Genomic DNA, 13871 nt, shown 5'->3' with positions numbered 1-13871 from the left:
GAAGCACCCTCCACAGGATGTCACGAGGGACACAGTCGAATGCCTTCTCCAAATCCACAAAACACATGTGGATTGGTTGAGCAAACTCCCATGAACCCTCCAGCACCCTGTAGAGGGTGTAGAGCTGGTCCAGCGTTCCACGGCCTGGACGAAAACCACACTGTTCCTCCTGAATCCGAGGTTCTACTATCGGCCGTATTCTCCTCTCCAGTACCCTGGCATAGACTTTCCCGGGAAGGCTGAGAAGTGTGATCCCCCTGTAGTTGGAACACACCCTCCGGTCCCCCTTCTTAAAAAGAGGGACCACCACCCCGGTCTGCCATCCCAGAGGCACTGTCCCCGACCACCACGCGATGCTGCAGAGGCGTGTCAGCCAAGACAGCCCCACAACATCCAGAGACTTGAGGTACTCAGGGCGAATCTCATCCACCCCCGGTGCCTTGCCACTGAGGAGTTTCTTGACTACCTCAGTGACTTCGGCTTGGGTGATGGACGAGTCCACCTCTGAGCCCTCAGCTTCTGCTTCCTCAATGGAGGACGTGACGGTGGGATTGAGGAGATCCTCGAAGTACTCCTTCCACCGTCCGACGACATCCCCAGTTGAGGTCAACAGCCTCCCACCTCCACTGTAAACAGCATTGGTAGGGCCCTGTTTCCCTCTCCTGAGGCGCCGGACGGTTTGCCAGAATCTCTTCGAGGCCAGTCGATAGTCCTTCTCCATGGCCTCACCAAACTCCTCCCAGGCCCAAGTTTTTGCCTCCACAACCACCCGGGCAGCAGTCCGCTTGGCCTGCCGGTACCTGTCAGCTGCCACAGGAGTCCCACAAGCCAACCAGGCCCGACAAGACTCCTTCTTCAGCTTGACGGTTACCCTAACTTCCGGTGTCCACCACCGGGTTCGGGGATTCCCGCCTCGACAGGCACCGGAGACTTTACAGCCACAGCTCCGAGTGGCCGCTTCGACAATGGAGGCGGAGAACATGGTCCACTCGGACTCACTGTCTCCAGCCTCCCTCGGGATCTGGTTGAAGCTCTGCCGGAGGTGGGAGATAAAGATCTCTCTGACAGGAGACTCGGCCAGGCGTTCCCAGCAGACCCTTACAGTACGTTTGGGTCTGCCGAGTCTGTCCAGCTTCCTCTCCTGCCATCGGATCCAACTCACCACCAGGTGGTGATCAGTTGACAGCTCCGCCCCTCTCTTAACCCGAGTGTCCAAAACATATGGTCGCAGGTCAGATGAAACGACCACAAAGTCGATCATCGACGGGTGTCCTGGTGCCACGTGCACTGATGGACACCCTTATGCTTGAACATGGTGTTCGTTATAGACAAACTGTGACTAGCACAGAAGTCCAATAACTGAAAACCGCTGGGGTTCAGATCAGGGGGGCCGTTCCTCCCAATCACGCCCCTCCAGGTGTCACTGTCGTTGCCGACATGGGCGTTGAAGTCCCCCAGTAGGACGACGGAGTCCCCAGTCGGAGTACTTTCCAGCACCCCTCCCAGAGACTCCAAGAAGGTCGGGTACTCTGCACTGCCGTTCGGCCCGTAGGCACAAACAACAGTGAGAGACCTAACCCCGACCCGTAGGCGCAGGGAAACGACCCTCTTGTTCACCGGGGTAAACTCCAACACACGGCGGGAGAGCTGGGGGGCTATAAGCAGACCCACACCAGCCCGCTGCCTCTCCCCATGGGCAACTCCAGAGATGAAGTGTCCATCCTCTCTCGAGGAGTGTGGTTCCAGAGCCCAAGCCATGCGTAGAGGTGATCCCGACTATCTCTAGTCGGAACCTCTCAACCTCACGCACCATCTCAGGCTCCTTCCCCGCCAGCGAGGTGACGTTCCACGTCCCTAGAGCTAGCTTCCGTGTCCAGGGATCGGGCTGTCGAGGCACTCTCCTCCGACTGCCGCCCGATCCACTACGCACCGACCCCCTATGGTCCCTCCCGCACGTGGTGAGCCCACGGGAAGGCGGCCCCACGTCGCTCCTTCGTGTCATAAGTAGATTCAGAAAATTGTGTGAAAGACACAAAATAACAGAGCATATATCAGACATACAGTGCATCCAGAAAGTATTCACAGTGCTTCACTTTATCCACATTTTGTCATGTTACAGCCTTATTACAAAATGGATTCAATTCATTATTTTCCTCAAAATTCTACAAACAATAGCCCATAATGACAATGTGATAGAAGTTATAAAATAATTAATAAAAGTATATTAATTAATAAAGTATATACAAATAATGAATAAAAAAAGGACATGTACATAAGTATTCACAGTCTTTGCTCAATACTTTGTTGAAGCACCTTGACACCAATTACAGCCTCAAGTCTTTTTGAGTGTGATGCTACTAGCATGTCACACCTATTTTTGGGCAATTTCTCACATTTGTCTTTGCAAGATCTCGCAAGCTCCATCAGGTTGGATGGGGAGCGTCGGTGCACAGCCATTTTCAGATCTCTCCAGAGATGTTCAACCGTTTTCAAGTCTGGGCTCTGGCTGGGCCACTCAAGGACATTCAGAGAGTTGTCCTGTAGCCACTCCTTTGTTATCTTGGCTGTGTGCTTAGGATCATTGTCCTGTTGGAAGATGAACCTTCGCCCCAGTCTGAGGTCCTGGAGCAGGATTTCATAGAGGATTGGCCAGTATTGGCCAGGTGATGAGCGGTGCCTGGTGAATGCCATTCAGACCAAAGAGTTCAATCTTTGTTTCAGACCAGAGAATTTTGTTTCTCATGGTCTGAGAGTCCTTCAGGTGCCTTTTGGCAAACTCCAGGCGGGCTGGCATGTGCCTTTTAATGAGGAGTGGCTTCGGTCTGGCCACTCTGCCATACAGGCCTGATTGGTGGAGTGCTGCAGAGATGGTTGTTTTTCCTGAAAGTTCCCCTCTCTCCACAGAGTCAGAGTGACCATCAGGTTCTTGGTTACCTCCCTGACTAAGGCCTTCTCCCCCGAATGCTCAGTTTGGCCGGGCGGCCAGCTCTAGGAAAAGTCCTGATGGTTCCAAACTTCTTCCATTTACGGATGATGGAGGCCACTGCGCTCATTGGGACCTTAAATTCTTTCACGTTGTCATTATGGGGTATTGTTTGTAGAATTTTGAGGAAAATAATTAATTGAATCCATTTTGGAATAAGGCTGTAACATGACAAAATGTGGAAAAAGTGAAGCGCTGTGAATATTTTCCGGATGCACTGTAGTTGGATTTAATAATGCTGTTAACTCGCAATTTTTTAAAACACTAGTATTGCATACAATGGAACTGCCAATATTCAACAATTCTATAATTTGCTGCTGAGCATTTGTCCCGTAATAATGTTTGTCACAACAATATTTAATTACATTTATATATAAATAAATATACATTTGAAATAAATTATGATATTTTGCTAGTGGGTGATTATTTCACACTTCGAGGTTTGTTAACTGAATCTATTTTTCCAATTAAGACTATGTGTTACATTACGATAAAAAAAATCTCTGTGTGCTGCAGTGATAGACTAGCAGTCTGGTGCACCGGGAGTTTTCCCGGTTGGCCTCTGCTCAATGTGGGCTGGCCCACTGAAGGACATAAAGAATTCATAATGTATTTCTTTTGCTCACTTGTTGTAATTTCTGTGCCCTAGCCACAGCGCTCGTCAATGTCAAAAGGTTGGCAAATCCAACTATTCTAGCCAATCAAATTACAGAGGCCAAGCAAACTGAATAAGACAGACGTTTCAGCCAATTCAATTGAAGAAGACTGGAAGGCAGAAGTTCGGTAGGTGGGCGCTTACAGAAACCAATGCAAATTCAGTTTGATGACTGTGGAGTAGTGAGATATGGGAAGTCAAACATGACAAAGCCAACTGTTTAACAATAAAAATGATAAACTATAAGATTTGAGAGATGCAAACTACTTAACTTCTGTGAATTCTAAATAAAAATTAACGCAAACTTAAAAAAACTAATAAATATATACAATTAGAAAGAAAAAAAACACGTTGATAATGAAAACAATAAACTAAATTGCAAGAATGTGACATGAAATTCATATTAACTGCATTTTTTCCTTATCCATTTTCCAAGTTTCGATTTAGCAAATAATCGCTTTTTGAATTTGCTGCTAGATTTTTCATTTGCGCCGCCAGAGTTTACGTTCGCCTTTCTGGCACAAATCTCACGGTCTTATGGCCGCTTTAGGCTGATTGGCTAGTGAGTTTGTGATTGACAGCTCCCTTACAGGAAGTCGATACTGATGACAGGGCAACAGATTTTAGAGAGCGATCAGCATGCTGTTATCTTTATTGTTTTGTTTAGTATTGTTTTTAGTGTTAGTACTTAAAACTACATTATTATTTAGTTAATAGTATATATATACATTCAGATTCCCTGGAAATTCAAATGCTACAGCAAAACAAATTCATAAGGTGTCACACTTGGAGGTCTTTAAAATGTTTTATGAATTTAGCCTGCCTCTTATACACACACCTACATAAAACAGGTGACATTTATATTTAAAATATAAACAAACATTAAACACGTAAAGTTGCATGTGAATATGGCCCTCTTTCCTGTATTTACTTGATGTTGGCTTGTTGTTACGTCGTGATAGTGCCTGGAAGCGTGTGTCCCATGCTAAGTGTGTGAGAGTCGGCAACCCTGCCAATATACTAACTAAATAAGAAAGCAATTGAAGTACAAACACTGAACAAGGATGGGTTTAGTAAAACTAACCACAGCGACACAGTACATAAAGAATGCAAGTAACTTTTATTTATACTAAACATTTAGTACCGTCGGTTTTTGACTAGTCATCTTATAACATTGTTGAGTAAAACGGGCAAAACCCTATATTATTGGACCTATTGTTGAGTTTACTTAATATAAACAAGTTAATTATACACGACTGGTTCAGGGGGATTTTCAGTTCCCAGCATGCTTTGCATAACACTGCATTTGGGCAGTAAATTTCGAAATGTTGTGTTATTTTAAGTGTTTTTCAGTAAAGATAAAGACTTGTTTGTGCTTAATGTTCATTTATATTTGAGTTTTAAAGAGTTTGTTGTATTTTTGAGTTTTATTCTCAAACTATTCATAAGTACATTCATTCATCACCCTTAGACTTAAAACAGGGTAAAACTTGAATCTTTGACTCAGGTGTGTTACATGTCATGGTCAGTAAAGTGTCATTTACAAATAGTTCAAATACATTACCCTACAGGACACTGACATGTTTATGCAGGCTTTTATGTAATTCTGCTTGTTGCTTAGACTGCACTGGCCTTAACGGTCTAGTGTTTGTTGTTTTATTGGCTTTGCAATGTGTCTTTAAAGGGTCTTAACTGTGGCGTTATAGAAGGATTTGAGCATCAATAAGCTGGTGTATTACGTTGACAGCCTGGGGTTGTGGGCTGCTCCTGTTGAAGAAGACTTTTTAGTCTTAGTCTGCCCCTGGCTGCAGATCTATGTAGTGTCAATCACTTTTAAGAAATCACACAGAATGAAATCATAACAGTATAATTGTATTACAGGTTTTTTTTCCTGCATAGAAAAATTAGGGCCGGGCACCTCTGTCAAATTTCGTGTTGTCTCAAACTTTTGCCAAAAGTATGTTGGGTGTCTTTACAAAAACACTGCTTGTATTCTGTCAACAGACTGTCATTTGTAACTGCAGTTGCGTCATTACACCGCAAGGGAGGCGCTGTTTCGTTATCTGCCGAGGCGCTGAAGAGTTGCAGTACAAGAGCTAATAGGATCTTTATTAGCTGCGTTTCACAGCTTTTCAGGCGAATATTGTTTGTTTTGCATTAAAGTACGTTCAATTTCTTAAAAGGTTTCTGAAATTAATGTGGTGTACATCATTGTATAATGTTTTAAGCTGTGCAGTTGGCTCGTTGAATCAGCCTTAATACTGGACACAGCGAGTTCGCCTGTATGAACGCACATCGCGATCAGAACGACTCGCAAACAATGACTCCTTAGAACCGATTCGTTGAAACTGTTGAAACTTTTCAGTCACTATCAAATATAATTGAATATCATTCAAAGCTCAGTCAACCAGAAGAGAACACAGGATGTGAATGAAGTTTGCAAATTTAGTAAGACTGGTTAATTTAGTTGGCTATTGTGGGCTGAAAGGTTTGGATAAAAAGATTTATTTGATTTAAAAACATTTCTGTTTGGTTGAATAAAAGTAATGTTTTATATAACTTAATCATTGTCATTTACATATTATTTTTATGTTATGTTTGGTTAAGCCACTTAAAGGTACGGTTGGCCTACATGTGCGTGTGTACAAGATAAGGATGGCAAAACCTTCGACTCATTTTGAGCCAGGAAAAACTGAAATTGAACAAGGAGACAAGTGACAAGTGCTCATGGCCTATGAATCAAGAGCAGAGAATAACTAGCAGTTTATATCTATCGTTCTCGCTCTCCTTGTGCTCTCTGTGCCAATAACCTAGGCGAAATATAGCATGGTAAGCCAGATCTGTTGCCCACAGCCCTCAGGGTAAAAACCATGTAGGAAGCCAAAACCACAGAACCACAGCTAAGAGCTACACATGCCTGGGAGGAGCATGTTCATCTGATACGCAACAAACTGATGCAATTTAAGCACACAAAGTCACTCGAGTTGTTCAAATGTTTAGAGAGCTATAGACATAGCACAGAGAGCACAGACTGTCCAACGTCAGCACACTTCAGAAACAGGTAAATGAAAAGCTCTGAAGAGAAAAACTTCAGACACAAATGAATTGACTGAAAATGAAAAAAAGGTGAGATTTAGTTTCGAATATGAAAAGCCCCATCTTATAAGTCTCAGAAAGGAAAGCCACACAACTCACACTGATATAAAATGCCACTTATGACATACTGAGCTGATCTTCAAAATAATTTCGGTCTTCCTGCACAGGAGAGACAACGCTTTCAGACAGCAGCATTTCCTTTAAACGGATCGCACGAATATGTGACATTTGTCCAGTAACGCTTACTAATAATTTATTCCCATAAATCAAAACAGACCAGCGTTTCAATCACAGCTGACATGCATTTATAGTAATGCAAGAATTTTTGTGTCAGTCAGTTCACTTACTTGAAATGACGAATACTTATAAACACAACTGAAAATGTAACAATTTGTAGAATAATTTAAATGTACAAACAAATATGTGTCATAGCAGGAGTGTCAGACATTGTATGTGCCGTTTAGGTGAATTTATCGTATTTGTTGACAACATCCAAACAACAAAGTTAGTCCTTCCTTGTCATAAATCTCAATCACACAATCCAAAAAAACAAAGCCTTAAAATTCACCCTTTATTCACCCCCGAGTCTATCCAAATCTGTTAAAATGTCTTTGTTACCATGAACACAGAGAAAGATATTTGGAAGAATGCTTGTAACCAAACAGTTCTTGGCCACCATTGACTCCCATAGTAGGAATATTACAATGGTAGTCAAAAGAGCCCCAGAACTGTTTGCCAAGACATTTCTCCTATTATAGTAGTCAATGGCGGCCAAGAACAGTTTGGTTAGAATCATTCTTCTAAATATCTTTCTCCGTGTTCATCAGAACAAAGAAATGTATATAGATTTGAAACAACTTGAGGGTGAGTGAATGAAGACATCATTTTCATTTTTGCATAAACGTGTTCCTTTAAAAAGACAAATGAAGCAGTGCACAAAGTAAGTGCGTTCTCAGCGGTTCTCAGGGTATTTTGCTCACCAATGCATTAATTCACAGCCAAAATGTTTTCACACGGAACACAAAGAGTTCACAAAGATTCCCGGAGTCAATCCCTTATTTACAGTACAGAGTTTGTATATTTCACACAACAACTAAAATATGTTCGTAAATGGATTATAAGAAATATCACACAGTGAGTATTCTAAGAGCTGAATGAACTGGACTGTTACACTGTGTTATGATCTGTTGGGGTGTGGCGTGGCATGACCATGGTCTGCCAGACTGGTCAACTTTGTTTGCTTTGCTTGAACCTGTACCTGAATCTCAAGTTCCGAGATCTGCTGCTGTAGTTCAGCCATGGCAGCTATATTATCAGCTTCTCTCAATCTCACTGCCATTACCTCTTCCTTATTCTATTTGAGAAGGAGAAAAAGAGAAGTACTGTGAACAGGAACATTTAAAACATACATAATTTTTTAATAAAATGACATCAATCTGTACAACAAAATCGTGAAGATGAAATATGGCAAAATGTGAATGTTTTATTGTAAAAAGGCTGCAACGGTTAACAAATACATTTGAGATTACTTCATGCATTTGTGAAATCTGAGTGCTCTTCAATCTCTTGGGGTACAAGTGGTATTTTTGCACCAAGCTGTGGGTTGGATTGTGGGTGCTTATTTGATGTCATGTAAATGATCCTCACCATGCACTCTATTTCAGCCTGTTTCCGTTTCGTCTCCTGCAGCTCTGCATGCACGATCTTGTTCTGGTTGGTCAAAACCTGCACTTGCTCCTTTAGGTGTCGTGCCTCCTGTTCTGCTCGCCGCAATTGGTTACCATGTATTTGATTCTGTATTTTGGTACAATAACATACAGTGTATGTTCAGAACTCAACCAGTAACTGGAAAAAAGAGCCCTATAAGCCCTAAAAAGGTGAAGGGCAAACTTCACACCATGAGTACAGGATATTTCCTAACAATGAACTTAAAACTAAAATCTGAGCTATACTACAAAGATAGAGTTTACCCTTACACCATTGTCACTTTGTCTCCCTCTAGTGGCAATAAAAGAGGTTGTCACGAAGCCAAAAACGTAAATCAGTAGGTAGCAGAACAGAATCCAAAATAATGTTGGCTTTAGTGGTCTCATTTTCAGGTGGCAGAATGAATGCAAACAATGACTGAAAAGGACCTATGATCCGATCATCTGTTCCTTTTCTGTTCTTTATTGCCACCACATTTGTTTGACAGGTGTGTGAGCATATCCAAGTACCTGAGTCTCCAGCTCCAGCATCCTCTGTCTGGTCTCTCTGAGCACGGCCTGCACCTCTGCTTCTCTGAGCCTCACGCTCATCAGCTCGTCCTGCAATTCGCTAGCTGCATTTTTCCGTGGGGTCTCTTTCCAGCGGCCCGCAGTGCGCGCCAGATGCCTCTGCAAACACCAAACTCGAAGCTTCATGCAGACGTTCGCAAGATAAATACAGACATGAAGGTGAGAGACAGCAGACCTCTCTTCCTTCATTGCCAAAGTGCAACACAGAAAAGCTTCTATCAGATGACATACGGACAAATTAACATTGTCATTGTGTTTTAGACTTACTTTTATTGTATTTGTGTATACTTTATACATTCTTTACTTGACTGTCACTTTTTTTTACTTTTATTTTATAGCCTACTCTTTAAATATTGCACTTATTTTGTATTTTTGCACCACTGTGTTTTGTTGTACTTATAGTACAGTATAAATACCTACTGTATACTCAGTTATTGTACTGCAAGCACAGGTGTTTTGTGTGCATTTTGTATCATCTATTTTAATTATTGTTGTTGTTGGTTTGTTTTCTTCTTTCAAATAAAAACAACTTCATTACGTTTAACTCATGTCATGCACTTCTCTAAAAACTGTAAAACAAAAAAGTGACAGTATTGGTTAGCTCTCATTAGCATCTCGCCAGCAAATAGTTCTGGCTGTGAAGGGTCATGTAATAGGTTGGATCTTCTACATGAACGAATACGCCAACACGGACCAAGAGCGAGATCTCGTTCGTGAACGAATTGAACGAAATGGTACATGTCGTTCATGAACGAAATGGTACATGTCGTTCATGAACGAAATGAACGAGAGGGTACAGGGTAGGTCAGTCATTTAGCATGTGAGTGTCGTTCAGCAATCAGCTGGAAGCGGATGCAAAGAGCAGTTACAGGTAGGCTACTGTGCCCGTTTGTTTATTTAACATACATAAACATCAAAGTTGGCATAATCCCAGATTTAGGATGGTGTAAATGACCAAACAATTTACTTTTTAATTATGCAAGAAAACCTTGTGCTTTGGTCATCAGAACCACTTATTTAGACCTATTTGATTTATTTATTGAGTAGATTCGAGACACACATTTGAATAAAGCCTGTAATCGTTATCAGTTTATACATTAATCCGTTTGTTGACATAACACAACTTTTTTTCGCCACCTGTTGGGGTACTATAGACATGGTCACTTAACGAATCAGTGAACGAATCTGAATGAATCATTTTGGTGAACGAGCTAAAAAAGAACAAATCAGTCAAATGAATCATAAATCCCATCACAAACCTGCCAGTGTTCCTCCAGGTCTCTGACCTGCTGTCTGAGTTCTTTAAGGCCCGTCACAGCCTCTGCCTCCCTCAGCTTTACACCTATCAGTTCTTCCTGTAGACGTACCACATTATTCTCATCAGGCAGTGATGCATTTCTCTGAAACAGAAACGAACATACACAAAGTAAGCACATCGGATAAACAGATAAAGTCCCTCTACCGGAAACAACTGAAACATTTTTACAGAATAGCCAGTTAGGGGCAAAATAAATTAGTGTGGCCACTAGCCTCTACAATGCTCCATTTTAGAGCAGTTCCAGCCTGACGTTTTATTTATTGACTCTAATTTAAAATATATATATAAAACACCTCTGATGGCCATTTGTTATTAAAGGTGTTACAATATTAATGGTGTCAGATTGAGAACTATGATTATAGATATCATGTTTATTTTAAACATATCAAAATAGTTTTGCCTCGCTTGCTCCAAATAATCTAGCTGTAAGTGCCAGAACGGCTAAAATATATTTCACCAGCTCCCTTCATTTATACTTTGGGTGCAATTCACAGGTCAAAAAAAAGAAATGTAAAACTTTGACTGACAGCATCAATTAATTATATTAATGTCTAATCTAGATACAATTGTGTGGCTCTATTTGTTATATAGTAATGATGAAAATGAATTTAGATGTAAGAACGTCTCAAAACTTCACAAAGACAGATAAAGATGATGTGTTTGTTAGGCTTTTGGTAAACAGATTGCTCATTCATACAAAAGGAATCAATATGGAAAAGGGGTGAGAAATTTGTATCATGTGGCAATAAGAACTAAAATCATTTCAAAACGTCCTCTCTTTGTCTATGGGTGTGTACAGTATGTGGGTTAGAAATGTTAGTGAAGTTTTACAACCTTCTCCATGTGGAGGATCTTGTCTTGCATCTCTTTCAGTGCACACTGAGACTCAGCTTCCATAAGTCTTGCTTGCACCAGCTCTCTCTCCAGCTGCAGAATAAACTCCTCAGAGTACCGCGGGTTCATCTTCTAAACAATCAAAAGAATCCAAACTCAGTACAAACTCAACTCGACTCGATTCAATATAACTGACTTGTCACGTTACAGCTGGTATTACAGACGTGCATTAACAAAAACGGCAGCGGACAGGAGTGTTATCTCTCTTTAACCGCACTAGCCCCATTAAATCATAATGAGACCCCGACACAGTATTATGTAAAAGAGCACTTTTCTTGCTGCACATGATACATTATCCGCCCGTCTCTGTGTTGAACATGCACGTGTTAAAAATTGATAAGGCATATTTTGTCATTCTGTTGACAGTGTAGATTTATAGGTCGACCAAACACTTCCATGAGCCCACTTGGCATCGTTGTGCATGCAAATGACCCCTGCTGTTCTGCTCTGCAGTCATGCATGTAAACAGCTTCAGCACAAGAGCTGCAAGCTCTGCAGTCGCAGAGATTTTGTTGCTAGTCAACCCAGACTCTTTTCGCGTTTTGAAGATCACAGGCCTCTCATCCAAAAGTAGTGATGTCTACAAACGGTCCTTACCACATAGGGCTGCTGCTGCTGGAGCTGTCGGATGGTGTTGTGCGCCTGCTCCAGCTGGGCGCTGGTGTCTTCGTTGTGTTGCTTAACCGTGGCCAGTTCCCGCTTGACCAGATAGTTCTCTTCAGCCTCTTGGGCTCGTGTCACCTGACCCTGACCAATTACGGATGAGTGGTGAGCACAAGGCGGAAACGGACTCATGGATGGAGAAAATAAATGCTAGATCTCAAGCTCTGTTGTGGCAACATGCTGTTAGCAGTTTTAGCCTTCGATTTAGCATTTTTGAACTATGAATGAGGATTATTCCTGTTTTTCACCAATGATCAGGACTGCAGCCCAAAGATAATAAGCACAGTGATGCCTTCTTCCCATAAGTCAGAATTTGCCTTATTTTATCCTAGATTGTGAGTCCTTTATTTTGTTTTAAGGAAATGAAGCAAAGCTAAAGATAGAACCAGTGAGATTTTGTAAGGAAAGGACAGCTTGAAAAGGTGGAGGAGAGAGTGAAAATTGTACCTGAATCAATCTATCTGCCAAAGAAGCACTTTCCTAAAAACAAAGAAAATCCACAATGGAAAAAGCAAAGAGAAATAAGACACAGAACAAAACAATAAGATTGATTTGACAGAAAACAGTGTTCTTTTTCATACCCCTACTGGAAGCTGTTATAAAGGCACATTTAATAGACAAATCTGTGGAATTACAGAAGCAGCTTTAAAACATGGTGGTGTGGGGTAGAAAATGAACATGGTTTGAGCATGGTGGTCACTACGTGTCACTATAAAACAATGTCAGAGGTAACTAAGAAAGATTGTGGCACCGTAACAGGGTGAAAAAAGGCCAAGCAGAAGACAGTTTGAGCGTGAATAGAGTAAGAATAAACCAAGGGTGTGGAAAAACCTTCTGATGTGTTTGTGTAAAATGTTCAGGCAACTATTTTAGATGTTTGAGTTAGTGCTTCAGTTGAACTAAAAACAATCCATGCTGGGAGGTGACGGAGGTGGAGGTGGTTTACAAGCAATGAGCTGTTTTGGGATCTTCTGACCTTCGGCTTATTTTCTTTTCATGCATGACACAAACAAGCAGAGAGTATTCCAACAAGCACTGCATGTTCAGGCTCAAGAAACAACCTGTCAGTCAACCGCTTAGGCCTACATGGTACTGGAGTATTATTTCATAGCCATGTGCTCACCCAAAGCACCTGCACGATTTTCTTCTTGGTACGACCTCTGTTTACTTACCAACTTCATAGATAATGATAAACAAAAAATAAACGTTCTACGTGTTTTTAATGACATTCATGCCAGACAGCCAGTTATGATACACCTTGTCGGGAGTGCATGCTTTTGTTATTGGTGACAAAACACATGAGCGTTGCGATGGCTGACAGAGGATGCAAAGATGACGGCTGACGGAGGATGCGAAGAGATGAGCAATGAACCAAATTAAGATATGCAAATATGGGAAGACATGGCGGTGAATGTATGTGTTTGTTTAGTGAATGATTTTATACGCAGTTTACATTGCCCCTCTCCTAAAGTACCATTCGGTGATGACTTACTTTTTCCAAAGTGTCTATTCGCTGCTTCAGAAGTCTGTTCTCTGTTCGTAGTCTCTGTAATAGAAGGTCGACATAAACACTGTCAGACAACTGTAAAACTCAGATTTTTTTGTTACAACACGTAGCTTGTATCTTGTGGGACTTGTCACACCTTGATCTCCACCTGTTCTTCCATTTCCTTGGTTTTGATTGTAGTGTATTCCTTCTCTAATCTAAAGCATAAAGACAGTTAATCAATAACAGAGGTACAAAAACAGACACACAAAAAAAAAGACATGTAGACAAATGAAAACTTACTTTTTCATTTTCTTGGCATTGTATTTGACTTGATAAGCAGCCTGGATGACTTTGTCCGGTCCACTATCCAGCTGGTGAGGGATGACCTTCTGAAAGTGCTGCAAGAGATGTAAAAATATTACAACTAGAAAACTAGTCTGTTAGACATGCTTTAAAGTGATAGTTCACCCAAAAAAGAAAATTCTGTCAATGTTGTT

General features: G+C 41.5%; 1 protein-coding gene across 8 annotated transcripts in view; it reads right to left on the bottom strand.

The window, feature by feature from the left end:
- The window catches only part of evi5b (ecotropic viral integration site 5b), a 43636-nt gene that overhangs the window by 10296 nt on the left and 19469 nt on the right, over window positions 1–13871 (bottom strand). For 4 of the 8 annotated variants that reach the window (XM_079461235.1, XM_079461236.1, XM_079461237.1 and 1 more), the window contains 10 exons: window positions 13675–13772; window positions 13529–13589; window positions 13378–13431; window positions 12333–12365; window positions 11820–11969; window positions 11163–11294; window positions 10270–10410; window positions 8951–9109; window positions 8382–8528; window positions 7993–8088 (listed from right to left, as the gene is read on the bottom strand). In XM_079461235.1, coding sequence (XP_079317361.1) covers window positions 7993–8088; window positions 8382–8528; window positions 8951–9109; window positions 10270–10410; window positions 11163–11294; window positions 11820–11969; window positions 12333–12365; window positions 13378–13431; window positions 13529–13589; window positions 13675–13772 — 1071 coding nt within the window. The remainder of the gene's footprint in view (window positions 1–7992; window positions 8089–8381; window positions 8529–8950; window positions 9110–10269; window positions 10411–11162; window positions 11295–11819; window positions 11970–12332; window positions 12366–13377; window positions 13432–13528; window positions 13590–13674; window positions 13773–13871) is intronic. The other 4 variants (XM_079461238.1, XM_079461240.1, XM_079461241.1 and 1 more) reach the window with 1 other exon arrangement.

Source organism: Barbatula barbatula (assembly GCF_947034865.1).
Source record: "Barbatula barbatula genome assembly, chromosome: 7".
NCBI lineage: Eukaryota > Metazoa > Chordata > Actinopteri > Cypriniformes > Nemacheilidae > Barbatula > Barbatula barbatula.
This window is presented reverse-complemented; position numbering and strand designations above follow the sequence as displayed.